Here is an 18,978-nt window from a genome sequence, read left to right on the forward strand (position 1 = left end):
TGCTGCTGTGGAAGGAGGGCTGCCCTACTTTCAGTTCCAAGAAAATATAGACTTCCTGTCTCAGGATTCACCAATCTCAGGATTCACCAAGGAGCAGCGGAGCAGAGGATAATAACCACAGTGACTGGAGCTGGACGTGAGGTGTGCTAATGAGGACTTGGATTTGCCCAGAAGGGCTGGGGCTGTTTAGGGGCCACATCAGCCTCTAGCAGGTCTTGAGAGTCGGGCCATTTTACCAATGAATGCTGACAGCTGCGCCTCAACCAGGCTTTGGAATGATGAAGGTGAAGCAAACAGCTATAGTGAGCTGAGTGCCCACTATGGGGCAGAAGTCACCCTAGATGATTTCCACACAGTTTCATTCAACGCCTCTACAGCCACATGAGCCGCATACTCTGTCATCTCCATTTTACAGATGAGAACATTGGAACTAAGAATGGGTGGGGCTAGAAAGTGAACCTAGGTCTTTCAGGCTCTGCCAGGCTCCTCCTCATTTAGACATGCAAAGCTTTCTCTGTAAATCTGCATGTGATCCACTTGTAAAATGGTAGGAAACCTTCTCATCTACCCTGAGAGTGGCTTACATGACTCTCTAGGAAAAAAATAAAATCAACCAATAAAAATCCAAAGTAAAGATGATGAACAGTCACTGCAAAAATGTTCCAGAAGTAAACAAGCCAGTGTGGTTTGAAGGCAGCTGGGCTTCATTTGTTGTCTCTGTTTATCTGGGTGCATGCTTGGGAGCCAGACCTATCCTCTCCTGCCACTCAACTTCTCTCCTTCTCACAGCTCCATCTGTGCAGAAACAACATCCCAAACTCCAAACACCAGGGGAGGGGCCACGTAATTCCCCAGGCTTCAGTGCCGTAAACAATAGGCATAAGGACAGATTTCTAAACCCCAAGTGGAATGCATGGATTAGCAACTGGACAGAATGTTTAAAATCTGAGCCCTGCAGTTGCCTGTTGTAAGAATATCCATTGATATTTCTTATCTTGTGTATTGGGTTTCTGAGTAAGTCTTGTTTCCTTCTTCTTTCCCAGAACTATTTTGGGCGTATCACAGAAAATACACTTGTGACTCAGAGAAAGGATGAAGAGGCAAACAATTCCCAACTTCCTAGAGACTATCTCAAAGATTCGCTGGATTTTAGATTTCTTTTTAAAAGCCCAGGAGGTTAGAAATTAGGGAGGTTCAAGAAAAAACCTTGATAACACAGATGAGGAGAGAATAAAAACCAAACCAAACCAAACAACGACAACAGAAAAACACACGAAACAACCTTAAATGAGAAAAGCCAAAGACATGGATACATGTAACACAAAACGAAAACAAACCCTATGGTGTCTGATGGGGGTTTTTTTTTTTTTTTTTTTTTTTCCGAGGCAGAGTCTTGCTCTGTTACCCAGGCTGGAGTGCAGTGGTGCAATCTCGGCCCACTGCAAGCTCTGCCTCCCGGGTTCACGCCATTCTCCTGCCTCAGCCTCCCGAGTAGCTGGGACTACGGGCGCCCGCCACCACGCCCGGCTAATTTTTTTTGTATTTTTAGTAGAGACGGGGTTTCACCGTGTTAGCCAGGATGGTCTTGATCTCCTGACCTCGTGATCTGCCGGCCTCAGCCTCCCAAAGTGCTGGGATTACAGGCGTGAGCCACCGTGCGTGGCTATGATGTGGGTTCTTAAAGCAAATAGGTAATTTTGTATATTCAGCACATTTACTATTAAGGTAAAACCACATGGTAGGTTTTCTTTTTCCTTTTCTTTTTTTTTTTTTTTTTAAAGAGAAAGGGTCTTTCTCGATCTGTTGCCCAGGCTGGACTGCAGTGGTACAATCATAGCTCACTGTAACCTTGAACTCCTGGGCTCAAGTGATCCTCCAACCTCAGCCTCCTGAGTAGCTAGGACAACAGGCGTGTACCACCACACCCAGCTAATTTTAAATTTTTTTGTAGCGATGAGGTCTGACTTGCCCAGTCTTGAACTCCTGGCCTCAAGTCATCTTCCCAACTCAGCCTCCCAAAGTGTTGAGATTACAGGCATGAGCCACTGTGCCCAGCCAGATTTTAAAAACCAACTTTTGTGAAAGTATTTGCTGTCAGGGCTAGATGGGGATGTATGCGTTTGGGGCAGGGGAGAGAGCGGAGGTGATGGTGTGCATGTGTGAGTGCATGTGTCAAAGATGGGGGAAAGGAGAGTCAAATAATGGTAATAACACAATTGAGTGTAAGGCAAGGAAAAGGACAGCCAAAAATAAATCTTGATTTTGAATATAAGCCCCTCCAACGCAACTGAATCAGAAAAAAAAGTATTACAAATATTGAGGCTGTTTTAATTATATATGAAAATCTCACAAGTTGAAAAGTAACAGCGGGTATGAAACAAGGAGTTCTGCATTGTACCGATAAATCACTCCATCCCATTTTAGAAAGAACAGGAACTGTTCTGTGGGTTGCTTAATGGCGAATGACACAACATTTTCACTTTATATTTGGAAATGAAAATTCTTGTGAAGCTACAAATAACTCAAAGTAGAAAAATGCTACCACATATGTGTCAAAAATGGGTTCCATCTCTGTGTGCCGCTTATTTATTTAATAATCTTGATGTCTCACAAAGCCATTCAGTTATAGCCATTATCATTTCTGAGTCTCGGGCTGATCCTACGAGGCAGGCAGAACAGTGGCCCTTAGAGGAGAAGAAAACTAATGGCAAGACTGGGATCTGCCTGAAGTCAAACGCTTCCCTTTTTACTGTGAGTTCCCATACGATTTCCCCTTGGTCTGATGACTGATTTCTGCCAAGTTCATCACTGACTCTTGAAACGGGGTCTTGTGAAGGTTAAGGGAGCCTCGAGAAATGATGATGCTGAACCTCGGTTCCAGCAGTTTCTCCAGCTTAAAAAGGAATGAATGTCTTTATCCACGGCCCTGGAGCAAACTGGGCAGAAGAACTGAACAGAACTTCCTGTGGACATTCATGGGGCTCACTGACCACACTCTCATCAGGAAAGAAATAAGTGTCTCTAAATGAAGCTGTAGCAGACTGTTTGTGAATTGTAAATGTGTATGATGAATGCCTTACTGGTAAGTATTATGTTCTATAAACCAGAGATTTCTCCTCCCACCTATTTTCCCCCTCACAGTCCTTTCTAGGCTCCCCCATGGCCTTCTAGGTACAATCCTGGGAATTCCCACCCGGCACTCTGCTGCATCTTCCAGGAGGAATCCTGAGCCTGTGTATAACTGGCTTGGTGTCAACTAACCATGGGTAGGACACTGAAGTCCCTCTTTAGCTTAGACACTCCTAGAGACTAAGTAACTATTGAGCATTTTCTGTGTGAGGCTTTGGGTATGTAAAGACATATGGAACAAAGAGTCCCTGCCCTCAAGGGGTGTAGCAGCTAGAGAGAAGCGAGACAGTCACCAAGGAAGGAGCCACTCTCTGATGCCCCTTTTTCTACCTGCTCAGTGCTCTGCAGGAAATGAACTGGGCGGTGATGGGCTGTGGAGAGCAGGTGTTTAGGGAAGGACCCGCTTAGACCGGGAAGGGAGGGAAGCCTTCTTTGAGCAGACAACATTGATGGCATAAAGCGAAGAATGAGAAAAAGAAGCCAGCTGAGGGGTGGAGCAGGGCTGGCGGGGGCCCCGCGGGAGGGAAAAGAGTGGAGAGCCAGCCAAGCACTCACAGACTCGGGGGCTTTGATGAACACTTTACTCCTCCCCAGCTGGAACTGGTCGCTGTCCATGTTGACCGACTGCAGCAGGTGCAGGACGCCTTGCTTCTCGTCTCCCTGCCAAGAAGGCCAGGTGGCTTTGGTCAGAATGGCATACCTGTGGGGACATTGGGGAGAAGAGAATCAGACTTGGGCGGGACCACACCAGTTTTCTACCCAGGCAAGGCAGCAAGAGCTCCGCTCTCAAGGTGCCCAGTGCTGCAAAATTACTGATCATCTATTTACCAGCGTTCGAAGGCTCAGGCGTGGACTGCGATGACTGCAAAAACCTCGAGTCTGGGATGCTCATTCCCGAGCTGCCTCCTGCTTCTTCCCTTTCCCAGCATTCCCACGTCAACACCCTGGTGAAAACCTGCGTACTCTTTCTACCACTGTCTGAAAATAGCATTGTGGAAGGCCACCAGGGGTGCTCTTTAGGCAAAAATCAAACGGCCTTGTCTCAATAATAATCTCCCCTGATTTGTTCAGGGCATTTAACACTTAATGCAGAAAGTTTTATAAAGCTCCTGCTAAGCAGCTATTATGACAACTGTGTATCAACTTTCACCTTTGAAATTCTGTGCATGTGGGTCATGAGGCCCTTGGGATCTGGTCCTCGGCTGTTCTCCAACCTCGCCTCTTCACTCTCTTTGGCTTGCTGCATTTCTTCTAGAATGGCCTCTTCTTCATGCCCACCATGCCCTTTCCTTCCTCGGCACCTCTGCCCCTGCTCTTCCCTCTACTGGTGTGCTGCTCCCCAAACTCATCACTTGGCTGGCTCCCGCTTGGGTGTCTCACCTTCAGTGACACTCTCAGACAGGCCTTCTTGGACCAAAAATCAAAAACTGCTCTCTTGTTAGTTTCTCTCATAGCAAGTACTATTTTTCCTTCAGAGCATGTACTCTAATTTGTAGTTATATTCACGGTGGTGTTTATTTGGTTAATTTATGCCTCCTGCATGAAGGTGAGAGCTCCAGGAGACTGGATGTCACATCCGTGTGGCTCCTGCTGTACATCCAGAGCCTTAAACCATGCCTGGCACATAGTAGTCATAATGAACATTCCTGGCTAATGCGGCTGGGTGCCCTCTCTGCATGAGGTGCTGTGATTGAAGCTCTTACTCCTACAGCAACCTGATCAGATTGGTTTTCCATTTTGCAGAGTAGGAGACAGAGGCAAATTATGACTTGCCCAAGGCTACTTAGCTATTAAGGGTCAGAGATGGGATTTGAATCCCTTTCTGTCTCTTTCATGATGGCACTGTAAAAAAGCCATGGACTGGCTCACATTTAAATATTTCTTTTAAAGATTATCCAGTCTACTATACATGCCTATGTTAGAAACATTACTATTATGTCAGAGGCTGATATAGTCAAGGAGAGACAAGCACATTACGGTTTGTCAAATACGGACAGAATCATCATGGGTATGTGTGGGTGTGAAGTTGGAGGGCGTGGCCCACGTGAGAGCACATCCAGGGCACAGGCAATAGGCTCCCAGGCCTTGAGCGAAGCCAGGGCCCTCATTTGTTCCCAGAAACTACTATCAGGATTAGACTGATTTATGCCAGCCAAGGGAGAAGGGAACCTTGAGTGGCCCTGCCAGCTGGTTGGGACTAAGGTGATTTTAGGAGCCTTCTCTGCTCCTCTCAAATGTCTGCATCTTGCCTGATAATATCATAAACTTCCTGGAGAGGTAAATCCTCCTATTCCCTAATTAGAGATAAAAAGCTTAAAAATGAAAATGCCTAGTGGAAGTCACACATTAGCATGAATAACTTTCATATATGGTATAATGATGTTAATTAAAACAAATTAAGCTACACATAAATGACTAATAGCAGAACCTTTCTAGATGTGATTGGGGGAGTTAGTGAAAATGAGTAGGTGCTGGGAATCTAACTGGGTGAGGCAGTAAGTTCATGGAGGGTAGAAGTGAGAAGGAAAAGACTATAGACTTTCAAGGTGACAAGCTTCTAAGAGTACAGTTTTGCTTGGCTTGATGTAACCTAAAATTATAAACTAAAGTATATTTATCACGCAACTGGAAATGGGTCTTTATGGCAATTCACATTTTTTCCTACAAAATTAATGCTGCGTTTCTCTCTCTCTCTTTTTTTTTTTAATGGTAACGAACCTTGCAGAGACTTTCTCTCCCTTATCCTGACAAGCCCTCCAGTGGTGAGGGTCTTGGCAATACATGGGAATTGCCTGGGGCTTCCTTTGCTTCCATGAAGCCTGATACATCCTCACCCCATCCTTTGGGATCGCACTGGAGACCAGGACATAAACCAACGATCCATGTTCTCCTACCAAGTGTACCCAGGCCACTCTCTTTCTCTAGGATATACTCGTGGGAACAGGTTGTACCGGGCAATGGTGCCCCTGCCTAATTGGGGCCTGTGATAATTTTGGACAGATGGCAATAATAGCTTACATTCCTTTCATCACACATTTTCAGTTTAAGACTCAAATATCCTAATATTTCCTCTCAAGGCCTTCGTGCCAGCTCCTCTTTCTGCCTGGAATTCTGTTCCCTGCTCTTGTTATCTCTTGGATCACTGATTCCATGTTTCCTTCTCAGAGGAAATGCAGCTCGGACCCCAGGGACTCCCAGCTGCTGGCACTTGAGATTAAGGATGTTTCTGACCTCAGAGGACACAAACATCCTGGCAGCCAGGAGGATGCTCTCTACCACTCTGTGCTTTCCTGGGCTTCCTATTCTTTCTTCTCTCTTGCCCATGAAGTGGAACGCCTTTGCTGATGAGGCATCCCTTTATCATCCCCGCATTCTGAGAGGCTAAGGTCAGAGGAAGCATGCTTGTGAGGAAGTGTAAATCATGCTACAAGATAAACTTTGCAAGTCTGTTATGTTTCTACCACATTCTTCCTCCTAAGCATCAGAATCTGTATTTGGGCTTATTTCTGCCAACCACAGAAAGAAACACACATTGCCTAGCTCAGAGAGGTGTTTTCTGGAGAACTTATTTTCCAAGACACAACATGGCTGCTATTTCTAACAGTTTTTTAACACTTTCTAAAGGCATAAAAGTTGTAGTGGGGAGATGGTGTAAATGGGTTCTTCCTACTACTGCTTCAAGTAGCACAGGACATACTTCAAGAGCATGGGGCCCACCCATGGGGGAATTAAGGCATCTTTTGATTTTTCCTCTCCAATATTCAGTCAAGAGGGATGGTTTTCATAAATATAAAGGATTTTCCAGAGAGGAAATGACCACACACTAAACGCACAGAATATTTCCTAAGCAAACACTATGCTCTGGGTAGTCTGTGAGCCATGGCTCTGTTTAGGCCTGTGAACTTCCTTTCTAGGGAAGGTGTATAATATATGCAGATGTGGATAGTTGTGCTGGGTATTAATATATCCTTTCCCTTCAGGCTTTTACTTTCTGTTTCTCATTTGGCAGCCTTTCTGTGGACACCTAGAAAGCAATTTTATGAACAAAGCCTTTCCTCTCACCTTTGGAGAAAATAAAGTTATGAGATGGTTCAACTACTTATAGAGCATCATAGGATGAGACAGTTGGCAGTGGACTCTGGATGAATTCTGCATGACCAAGATCCCAGACTCATGCGTCTTATGGAAAATTGTGTTCTCTCCAGAGAAATACTCCCGCCCACAGATATACTGGGACTTCAAGCCACTTTTGAGTGGACTGCTTCAATAACAGTTTTGAAATATAGGGTGGGGGACTGAAAATGTCCTTTTTATAGAAAAATAATTTCTTTCCAAACTTTGATTCTCCTCCCACTATTATTTATTTTTTTTTGCGATGGCGTTCCACTCTTGTCGCCCAGGCTGGAGTGCAGTGGCACAGTCTTGGTTCACTGCAACCTGCGCCTCCCAGGTTCAAGTGATTCTCCTGCCTCAGCCTTCTAAGTAGCTGGGACTACAGGCACCTGGCACCATGCCTGGCTAATTTTTGTATTTTTAGTAGAGGCGGGGTTTCACCATTTTGGTCAGGCTGGTCCTGAACTCCTGATCTGAGGTGATCTGCCCACTGCGGCCTCCCAAAGTGCTGCGATTATAGGCGTTGAGCCACCTCGCCCAGCCCCAGTATTCTCAAACTAAGAAAAGTATGACAACAATACAAGAGCCTACTTTTTGACAACAGAGACAATGCTATTTGTCTGTTCTGAAAGGAAAAGCTTACAGCAGAGAGCTAAGAAGGGAGGCATCCAAGGATACAAGCATTTCAATGAAAGTTCCTCAACATAAAAGGCATAACAAATTTCACAAAATGCCTACTCAGAGTGCAGCACAGCATAAAGTACCAAGCATGGAATCATGAAGCTAGCATGGCACTCGAGACAGATCCGGATAATCAACAGAGTCAGTTCACAGCTCATGTACGTATCACAGGGTCCCTTATACCAGCCAACCTTTTTGGCACCAGGATTCATGGAAGATAATTTTTCTATGGACAGGGTCGTGGGGATGGTTTTGGGATGAAACTCTTCCACCTCAGGTCATCAGGCATTAGATTCTCAAAAGGAGCACACATGCTAGATCCCTCGCACGTGCAGTTCACAATAGGGTTTGTGCTCCTATGAGAATCTAATGCCGCCGCTGATCTGACAGGAGGTGGGGCTCAGGCGGTAATGCTCGCTGGCCCGCTGCTCACCTCCTGCTGTACGGCCCAGTTCCTAACAGGCCACAGACCAGTACTGGTCCCCTGCCGGGAGTTGGGGACCCCTGCCTTAGACGAGAAAAAGAGTGCATAGACTTCTTGCTCTCCTGAGATGGCAGCACTCCCAGCATTGTTTATGCAAGTCAGTTTGGTTCGTTGGTTGGTTTTTAAAACAATGTAGAAAGAAGGAGGTCTTTCAGAACTGGTTTCTCAAAAAACAAACAAACAAAAAAAACCCAGAATAGATTAAAAAAGGTTTGATCAGGTTTTTTTTTTTTTCTTGTTTTCTTGAGACACGGTCTTGCTCTGTCACCCAGGCTAACTCACTGTAGCCTTGACCTCCTGGGCTCGAGTAACCCTCCTGCCTCAGCCTCCCAATGTTCTGGGATTACAGGCATGAGCCACTGCACCTGGACTGATGAGTTGTGTTTTTTTTTTTCTTTTTTGGTGGATACATAGTAGGTATATATATTTATGGGTTGCATGAGATTTTTTTTTTCTTTTTTACTTATTGCATGAGATGTTTTGATACAGGCATTCAACGTGTAAAAATCACATCATGGAAAATGGGGTGTCCATCTCCTCAAGCATTTATTCTTTGTGCTATACGAAATCCAATTATACTCTTTTAGTTGTTTTAAAATGTACAATTAAATTATTTTTGACTATAGTCACTCAGTTGTGCTAGCAAACACTAGGTCTTATTCATTCTTTCTCGTTTTTTGTATGTATTAACCATCTCCACTTCCCTTCCCCTCCCCCCACTACCCTTCCCAGCCTCTGGTAACCATCATTTTATTCTCTATCTTGATGAGCTCAATTATTTTAATTTTTAGCTCCCACAAATAAGTGAGAACATGCGATGTTTTTCTTTCTGTGCCTGGCTTGTTTCACTTAACATAATGATCTCCAATTCCATCGTGTTGTTGCAAATGACAGGATGTCATTCTTTTTTTGAGATGGAATCTTGCTCTGTCACCCAGGCTTGAGGGCAGTGGTGTAATCTCGGCTCACTGCAACCTCCGCCTTGGGTTCCAGGAATCCTTCCACCTCAGCCTCCCAAGTAGCTGGAATTACAGGTGTGTGCCACCACGCCTGGCTAATTTTGGTATTTTTAGTAGGGATGAGGTTTCACCATGTTGGCCAGGCTGGTCTCAAACTCCTGACCTCAAGTGATCCACACACCTTGGCCTCCCAAAGTTCCGGGATTACAGGTAGGAGCCACCGCACCTGGCTTGGATCTCATTATTTTTTATGCCTGAATAGTACTCCACTGTGTATGTGTATCACATTTTCTTTTTTCTTTTTTTTTTTGAGACAGGGTCTTGCTCCACTTGCCTAGGTTGTATGTAGTACAGTGGCACAATCTTTGCTCATTGCAGCGTCTGCCTCCCGGGTTCAAGTAATTTTCCCGCCTCAGCCTCCCAGGTAGCTGGCATTACAGGCATGGGCCACCACACTAGGCTAAGTTTTGTATTTTTAGTAGAGACAGGGTTTCACCATGTTGGCCAGGCTGATCTTGAACTCGTGATCTCAAGTGATCTGCCCACCTTGACCTCCCAAAGTGCTGGGATTACAGGCGTGAGCCACCACACCCAGCCTGTATCACATTTTCTTTATCCATTTGTCTGTTGATGGATGCAGACTGCTTCCAAATCTTGGCTATTGTGAATAGTGCTGCCATAAACATAGGAGTGAAGATATCTCTTTGATATCCTGATTTCCTTTCTTTTGGCTCTATACCTAGGAGTGGGCTTGCTGGATCATATGGTAGCTCTATTTTTAGTTTCTGGAGGAACTTCCAAACTGTTCCCCATAGTAGTTTATAATAATTTACATTCCACGGCATACGATGGTTCCCTTTCTCCACATTCTCGCCAGCATTTGGTATTGCCTGTCTTTTGGGTAAAAGCCATTTTAACTGGGGTGAGATATCGCACTGTAGTTTTATTTTGCCTTTCTCTGATCATCAATGATATTGAACACGTTTTCATATGCCTGCCTGCCATCAGCATGTCTTTTTTTTTGAGAAATGTCTCTTGAGATCTTTTGCTCATTTTTTGATTGGATTATTAGATTTTTTTCCCACACAGTTGTTTGAGCTCCTTCTATATTCTGGTTATTAATCCCTTGTCAGATGGAAGGTTTGCAAATATTTTCTCCCATTTTTGGGTGGTCTCTTCATTTTGTTGATTGTTTCCTTTGCTGCGTGGAATTTTTTTTTGAGATGGAGTCTCGCTCTGTCGCCCAGGCTGGAGTGCAGTGGCGCCATGCCAGCTCACTGCAACCTCCATCTCCCTGGTTCAAGCGATTCTCCTGCCTCAGCCTCCCAAGTAGCTGGGATAACAGATGGGTGCCACTGCACCTGGCTAATTTTTGTATTTTTAGTAGAGACAGGTTTCACCATGTTGGCCAGGCTGGTCTCAAACTCCTGACCTCAGGTGATATGCCCGCCTCAGCCTCCCAAAGTGCTGGGATTATAGGCGTGAGCCACCGTGCCTGGCCCCTCCTAATTAAAAAAGGGTATTTTGGGGCTGGGCATGGTAGCTGATGCCTGTAATCCCAGCACTTTGGGAGGCTAAGGCAGGAGGACTGCTTGAGCTCAAGAGTTCAAGACCAGCCTGGGCAACCAAGGGAGACCTTATCTCTAAAATAAATAAATAAATAAATAAAATTTAAAAATGATTATCTAAGCCAAAGTTCCTCAACTGACTGTGCCTTGTAGGGGGAACATCAGTCAATGTCTGGATACACTTTTGGATGTCACAACTCAGAGGAAGGTACACTACTGGCATCTAGTGGGTGGAGGCCAAGAAGGCTGCTAAACATCCCACAATACACAGGACAGACTCTACAGCAAAGAATCTTCCAGCCTAAAATGTCAGTGTCTGAGGCTGAGAAACCCTCTTCTGAGCTAGTGTTACTGATCTGTTTAAGGAAGTCTCATAACTAACATCTCATTGTGTGTCAGCAAATGGGTGGTGCTATGTGATGCAAAAGCTCTACAAATATATTTTCTCAACTTCCTAAATATTTCTTTCACATAGTCCTGCTTACACTATAGGTGTACTGACGTCTTTAATTCAGAGAACAAAGAGGGTAAACCTTGTTCCTAGTCTAACTCACCTCCAAAGTTATTAGGAAACTCAAATGTGGGGGACTGAGTTTCTGAGGCTTTATTACACAGAATGATTAGCACTTTTTTAAAACCTCTAAATGGTGAGTCAGCTGTCCTAATCTCATAGCAGAAGAAACAACAGCCCTAAATAAGAACTGTCTTATTAGAAATACTAGATTCCAAAGACAGTAATTAACTACTTCTTCAGTCTACTAGTTCTTTGTTATATATAATCTGAATTTAAAAAAAAATTATATCCAGCCCCTGCATAATATATCAGGAAGATGTAATTGTTTCTGATTAAAACGCTCAATTTGACCTGGTGTGGTCGCTCGTGCTGATAATCCCAACACTTTGGGAGGTTGAGGTGGGAGGATCACTTGAGAGCAGCTGGGGCAACATAGTGAGACCCTGTCTCTACGAAAAGTAAAAAGTCATCTGGGCATGGTGACGCATGCCTGTAGTACTAGCTACTTGCAGACTGAGGTGGGAGAGAATGGCTTGAGCCCAGGAGTTCAAGGATGCAGTAAGTTATGATTGCACCACTGCACTCCTGAGTAATGGAGCAAGACCTTGTCTCTAAATAAATAAATAAAACACTAAATTTGGCTTACTTCTTTTTTGTTTCCCTATTCCTTAAAGGAAATTAAATAGATGTGGAAATACAGGGGAACGCTACAGAATCATTAGAGAAATCAGAGTGATGTAACATTTTAAGGGTACCACATTTTATCCTTTTACAAACAACACAAAATAAGAACAATTTAAGTATAGGTCCTGCCAAATACATGTTAAGGGATATATAAAAATAAGTTTAAATTTATACATGGATTGTACAAAATTTTTGAGGTTAAATATTTTAAGCTTATTGTCTTAAGTGGGTTAAACATTTTCCTGAAATTGTCTTCATAGTGTTAATTTATTCAGTCAAGTTAAACCTCCGCCCTTCCTGTGGCACAATTATCAAGAATTCTTGAACTTATGTGTTACACTAAACAGACAGCCTAATGAATACTTATGGCTACTGATTTATTCTACAATAAATAACAGTAAAAGAATTGTTATTACAATGCAATGATAAAAAGACAAAACACCCAATTAAAAAATGGCAAAGGGCCTCACCGACATTTTTCCAAAGAGGAAATACAAATGGCTAATAGGCACATGAAAAAATCCTCAATATAATTTGCCATCTGGGAAATGCAAATCAAAACCATCATGAAATACCACTCCACACTCACAAGGATGGTTAGAAAATAACTTATGTTGGCAAGGATTTAGATAAATTGGAAGCCTCAAATACTGCTATAAAATGTAAAATAATACTGCTATAAAATATAAAATGTAAAATGGTGCAGCCACTTCAGAAAACAATCAGGCAGTTCCTCTCAAAGGTTAAATGCAGAGTTACCATATGACTAAGCAATTGCACTTTGAAGCATACACCCAAAAGAAATGAAATATGACCACATAAAAACTTGTACACAGATTTTCATAGCAGCATTATTCATAATAGCCAAGAAGTGGAAACAACTGATGTTTATCAACTGATGAATGAATAAGTAAACTGCGGTATATCCACACAATGGAATATTATTCTGCAATCAACAGGAAGGAGGCGTGAAAGTGCAACAACATGGATGAATCTTATGTTCAGTGAAAGAAGCCAGTCACAGAGGACACATATATGATTCCATTGCTATGAAAAGCATAGGCAAATCTATAGACAGAAGGTAGATAAGTGACTGGCTGGGCCCAGAGGCAAGGGGAGAATTGGGGGTTGACAACAAAGGGAAGTATGATTTCTTTTCAGGGTAAGAAAATGTCCTAAAATTAATGGTGGTGATAGTTGCACAACTCTGTGAATATGTTAAAAGCCATTGACTCATACATTTGAAGTGGGTGAATTGTATAGATTTGAATTATAGCTCAATAAACCTGTTTTAAAAAAGGCCAGAGTCACTAGTTCATTACCTCTGTAGGAATTTTTGGAAGATGCGCCGATAGGCATAGCCAGCTCTTCTCACTCGAATGTTCTCTTTCAGACCCAAATATTCAACTTGATGCTTTACCCTGTGCAAAGGAGAAAATGGGGCCTGGACATTACTGGATAATCCTTTCACCCGTGTTCTTACCAGCCAACCCCCAAGCCCCCAGTTCCAAGCTGTAGGGAAACATATTCAAAAGACTACAATTTATAGTGTTCAAACACTGAGCTGACCTCTCAGATGACATAACGCTAATTTTAAAATATTGAAATACAGCAATTAGGCTGGGCACAGTGGCTCACACCTCTAATTCCAGCACTTTGGGAGGCTGAGGTGGGTAGATCACCTGAGGTCAGGAGTTCAAGACCAGCCTGGCCAACATGGTGAAACCCTGTCTCTATTAAAAATACAAAAATTAGCCGGGCATAGTGGTGTGTACCTGTAGTCCCAGCAACTCGGGAGGCTGAGGCAGGAAAATCACTTGAACCCAGGAGGCAGAGGCTGCAGTGAGCTGAGATTGCACCACTGCACTCCAGCCTGCATGACAGAGTGAGACTTCATCTCAGAAATAAAATAAATAAATAAAAATACAGCAATTAAATAACAGGGCATTACGTATCTATTTCAAAGAATAATAGTAACACAAAGACCCATCTAACTATCACCTAGAGTATGAACAAAAATACCGGAGATTTATCAGAAGGCTAAAGGAAAGAACTTTTAACTTTTGAATTAAATGATGCTAATGCTGGTTTTGTTTTTGAACTTAAATTTTATTATTGATTATGACTTAATGGAACTACACTTCTAGGCTTTTCTAATACAAGTTACAAAAGGGCATTTAAAACTACTAATTTCAAGTGTGTACATTAAAAATGGTCTAAAATATATCTAAATTATAGTTTTAGTTGATTTCTTCTTTCTTACAAGAATTTTTTTTTTTTTTTTTGATACAGGGTCTCACTTTGTCATCCAGGCTAGAGTGTAGTGATGTGATATCTCACTGCGGCCTTGACTTCCCCAGGCTCAGGTGATCCTCCTATTTCAGGCTCCTGAGCAGTTGGGACTACAAGCATGCACCACCACATCTGGCTAATGTTTTATTTTTTGGAAAGACAGGGTTTCGCCACTTTGCCCAGGCTGGTCTCAAACTCCTGAACTCAATTATCTGCCTGCTTTGGCCTCCCAAAGTTCTGGGATTACAGGCATGAGCCACTGTACTCGGCGTGGTCTCTTCCTTTCCTTTCCCTTCCCTTTCCCTTCCCTTTTCTTTCTTTCTTTCCCTTTCTCTTTCCTTTCCTTTCTTTCGAGACAGAGTCTCGCTTTGTCATCCAGGCTGGAGTGCAGTGGCAAAATCTCGGCTCTCTGCAACCTCTGCCTCGTGGGTCCAAGAGATTCTCCTGCCTCAGCGTCTCGAGTAGCTGGAATTACAGGCATGTGCCACCGTGCCTGGGTAATTTTTTGTATTTTTTCGTAGAGACGGGGTTTCGGTATGTCGGCCAGGCTGGTCTCGAACTCCTGGCCTCAGGTGATCCACCATGCCTGGCCCATCCTGGTTTCTTAATAGTAAAAATCTAGCAATGTCTTTTGAAAAAATGGATGTAAAGAACTATTAATATTCTCACACACGAGGATTTTCATACCAGAAGATGCCCCATGCCCCACACCTTGGGGATGCTGTTTTAGTAGGCCTGCACCTTGGGGATGCTATTTTAGTAGGCCTGCTGGGTCTAAGGTGGAGCACGGACATGTGCCTTGTGAAAACCCACCACTTGCTGGGAAACACAGTGTTCTGGATGCCGACAGATCCTGAACACTTGCTTCAGATCATCCACTCTGGGAAGATAAATTGGGCCTGGGCTGCGTGCTACGCAAGCTGGTTGAACACAGACACTTGGAAACATGGTATTTGAGGCAAATTAGACATAAAAAGTAAGGTCTCTCTCTTTTGAAGATGGAATGTCAGGATTGTGCTGCAGTAGGGAGGTAACTCCTCACACTCCCTGTTTGGTACATTTGGGGATATCTGTGCTGATAATGGGGCTAATGTGCTCAGCAAAATGGGCCTTTCAGGAGCTGCTGAGCTGAAAAGACAATCAGAAGCATCCTCATTCCGATGTCACACAGGTTCCCAACAGCTGTCTTCCCAGTAAGGCTCTCACAAAAACCACCATTTCCAATTAAGCCTCATACTTGCGGATGTCTACTGTGGGCCAGTCACACACAGTCCCTATTGCAACATGCTAGGGTCACCAAAAAAGGACAATGCTATGATTCCTGCTGGAGCCCATGCAGGCAGCACAGCGGTTAGGAGCCAGGTTCTGGTGCTGCATTCCTGCTGTGCCACTGGCCCTGCCATGATGCAACTTCTCTATGCCTCTCAGTTTCCTCTTCTGTAAAAACGGGAAGGGTGGCATAAATTCTTTATTTCTAGATGAGTACCTTCTATGGAAAGCACTTAGTTCATAGCACAAGCGATGTAAAGCTGTTATTATTGTCATGCATTCCCAGCTACAATATGTCAACCAGGATAGGATAATAGAGAAGGAAATGGATTTCTCACAGCACAGGGACTCTCAGGAGCACTGTGATGTGCTTGGGCCTGGAGGGGTGAGTTGAATCCATGAGGTGCACAGGACAAGGCAGAGGGCTGTGAAAGCAAAGGCACAAGGATAGGAAAGGCCAGTGGCAGGGTGCTGTGGGACAGGAGGAGGGGGACAGATGAAGCTTGAAGTGGGAGTGCAACCTTGGCTGATGGGAAGGATGAGGTCGCAATGGGAGCGGTGTTTAACAGTCTCCAGTTTGATAGGTCTTACAGAGCCAAGAGCCAGAAATGTTGATTCCTCTAAGATTATTAACTTTTAAAAAGCCTCTTTGTGCAAAGAGTTAAGCTGGGCACAGCGGCTCATGCTTGTAATCCCAGCACTTTGGGAGGCCGAGGGGGGCGAATCATGAGGTAAGGAGTTCGAGACCTGCCTGGCCAACACAGTGAAACCCCGTCTCTACTAAATATCCACCTTTGCCCATATAAGTCAGACAGACAGAGACAGAGACAGAGAAGAGAGAGAGAGAGAGAGAAAGAAATGTCATGTCAATTAAAAAGGTAATTAAATTTAAAAATAATTAATTTTCTTTTCTCTCATCCTCCAAATCTAAAACTCGGCACTGGCCTTCTCTCTAGTGACAAAAATGCATGAAGCTCTTCATTTAAAGGTTCTGCTCATTTTAAAGTACTTTTCATAAATACTGGCTTCACACCAAGCTTTCGAGGCAGGGAATGCATCACCCATTAATTCAAGCAGAAACGTTCCTCTCCCATGAATCACATAGGAAGTAATATTCCTCATGTTAAAAATTGTTTCATTCATTATAACTTCCACCATCAGGAAATTTTCTGGTAGCAATCAGTCTAGCAAGTCCTGTAAATGTTTAAAATTTGGGGTTATCAAAGGGACACAAGTTGATTTTTGCATATTCCTGGAGCACTGTCACCTCCTCAGTAGGCATTGGTCAGACAATGCCCAGTTGTTCTCTAGGCTATGCTAACTCCGTCTTGCAGAGGGAGTCTTTTTCCAAGACTGTCCCTGGCCATTTACTCACATTGATCAGGGCTACAGAACTCTGCAAGGCAGCAATTCAGAATCCAGGGCAAGCAACTTTGCCAGAAGCCAAACAAAACGCATTTGCAACAGGAAAAGAAAAACCCCACACCCCATAAACTTGTGGAATGAGTAACTCTCTTCACCAGGAGCTTCAACCGGGTGTGTAATCCCAGCCAGCAAAGCACACTGCCCTTTCACGGACCCCAACACTCCTGACTCATGGAAGGAGTGAAACCATCTGTTACACAATAAACCCAAACCAGGATTAAGGGTGGAATCCCAGAAAGCGATCTTACTGGAATTATAAATCAACGCTCGACCAACTAATACCTTGAACTTCTTAAAACCAGTTTATTTGAATGCATGTCATAAAATTCTTTGCTGCAATTCAAAGGGGAATCATTAAAAAAAAAAAAGAGAGAAAATACCATCCTCATCCTATGAAGATTTACTGAATAAAATGTACCACTCATTTAATTTCTCCATTTTCTGATATTCCAATGAATTATGTTGGATTTTTACAAGAAGGTAGCATCAGAGTTGGTGAACTTCCAAGCAGCTGTTGCAAAATTTCTATTTTAGAGGGGCTTTCAGCAGAACTATCTACGTGGGCTAGAGGAGGGTGTGCTAGGGGAGGTACTGCATTTGCAGGGCAAGTGAGATGTTTTCATTTAAGAGTATTTGCTGAGAAGAGCAGGTGGATAGAGTTTGAAATGGGGGAACGTGGGCTAAGGCCCCCTTTGGCAATACCTCTGCTTCCAAGACTCTCATGGTTTATTTCTAAGGTTGACTAAAGATTTGGTTGGAGTAATCATATTGGGATATTGATTTAATATCACTGTTCTATTGTGTGTGTGTACATGTGGATGTATGTGTGGGTGGGATGTACAAGTGTGGGTATGTGTGAGAGGTGAGTGTAAAAGTGACAGAGACAGAGGCAGACTGACAGCCACTGTCTGGAAGCCTTCATTCTGTCAGACTGAAGGAGATCCTATTCTAGATGGACCCTCTTAAGAGGAAGGAACTGAGGGCTAAGGAGATGAAGAGTCTCGTCAGCACCAGGACACAGGTCTTCCAAATTCCAGTCTAGTTCTTTGCTCTAGATCAGTGATTCTCAAAGTGCAGTGCCTGGGCCATCATCACCAGAACCTTCGGCAAGATTTTCAAGATGCACATTCATGGGCCCCACTTGAGACCCACTGCATCAGAAACTCCGGATGGAGCCCAGCAATCTCAGCTTTAACAAGGCCTCCTGGGGATTCTGAGGCAGGCTCAAGTATGGGAACCAATGTAACAGAGCAAAACAAGATGTTTTCTATATGATTGATTGATTGATTGATTGACTTGGGGTCTCACTCTATAACACCTGGGCTGGAGTGCAGTGGCTCAGTCATGGCTCACTGCAGCCTCAAACTCCTGGGTGTAAGCATTTTACATCTTTAGATGGGAAGAGGTTACAATGCTGCTACCCTCTTAGTCTGAAAGGAGAAGTGGAACTATACATTTCAGAAAAGCAGAGGCCAAATTAAGTACATCCAAGAGAAGGGCTAAGATGGGGGAATGCTTATATTTCATGTCCCAGAGAAACTCTTGAGGGAACTGAGAGGCATTAACCTGTAGAAGAGAAGATTCAAGGGAAACATGATGGTCACCTCGAACTGACAGAAAAGCTGTCCAGTGGCAAAGTAATGAGAATGATTCTTATCGCAGATCGAAAACCTGGGATTAGGATAAAAGCGACCTAGAGAAGGACTGTACAGCCTCCTAAAGTAAGAACTAACCAAAGAAGAGCCAGTCACCTTAGGAAGTATGAGCTCCTCATCAGGGCCTGAACATCATTAATGGACAATAATGTAGAAGGAATCTGACTACATTAAATTGAAAAATTTCAGAGATTCAGTAGAAAAG

General features: G+C 43.6%; 1 protein-coding gene across 1 annotated transcript in view; it reads right to left on the reverse strand.

Annotated features, from left to right (window-relative positions):
- Positions 1–18,978, reverse strand: part of LOC116463753 (unconventional myosin-Ie) — a 231,182-nt gene that overhangs the window by 33,621 nt on the left and 178,583 nt on the right. Inside the window, exons 18-19 of the mRNA XM_032147009.2 lie at positions 13,455–13,553; positions 3,685–3,829 (exon numbers count right to left, since the gene is read on the reverse strand). Of these exons, the coding sequence (XP_032002900.1) occupies positions 3,685–3,829; positions 13,455–13,553 (244 nt within the window). The remainder of the gene's footprint in view (positions 1–3,684; positions 3,830–13,454; positions 13,554–18,978) is intronic.

Source organism: Hylobates moloch, unplaced genomic scaffold (assembly GCF_009828535.3).
Source record: "Hylobates moloch isolate HMO894 unplaced genomic scaffold, HMol_V3 SCAFFOLD_58, whole genome shotgun sequence".
NCBI lineage: Eukaryota > Metazoa > Chordata > Mammalia > Primates > Hylobatidae > Hylobates > Hylobates moloch.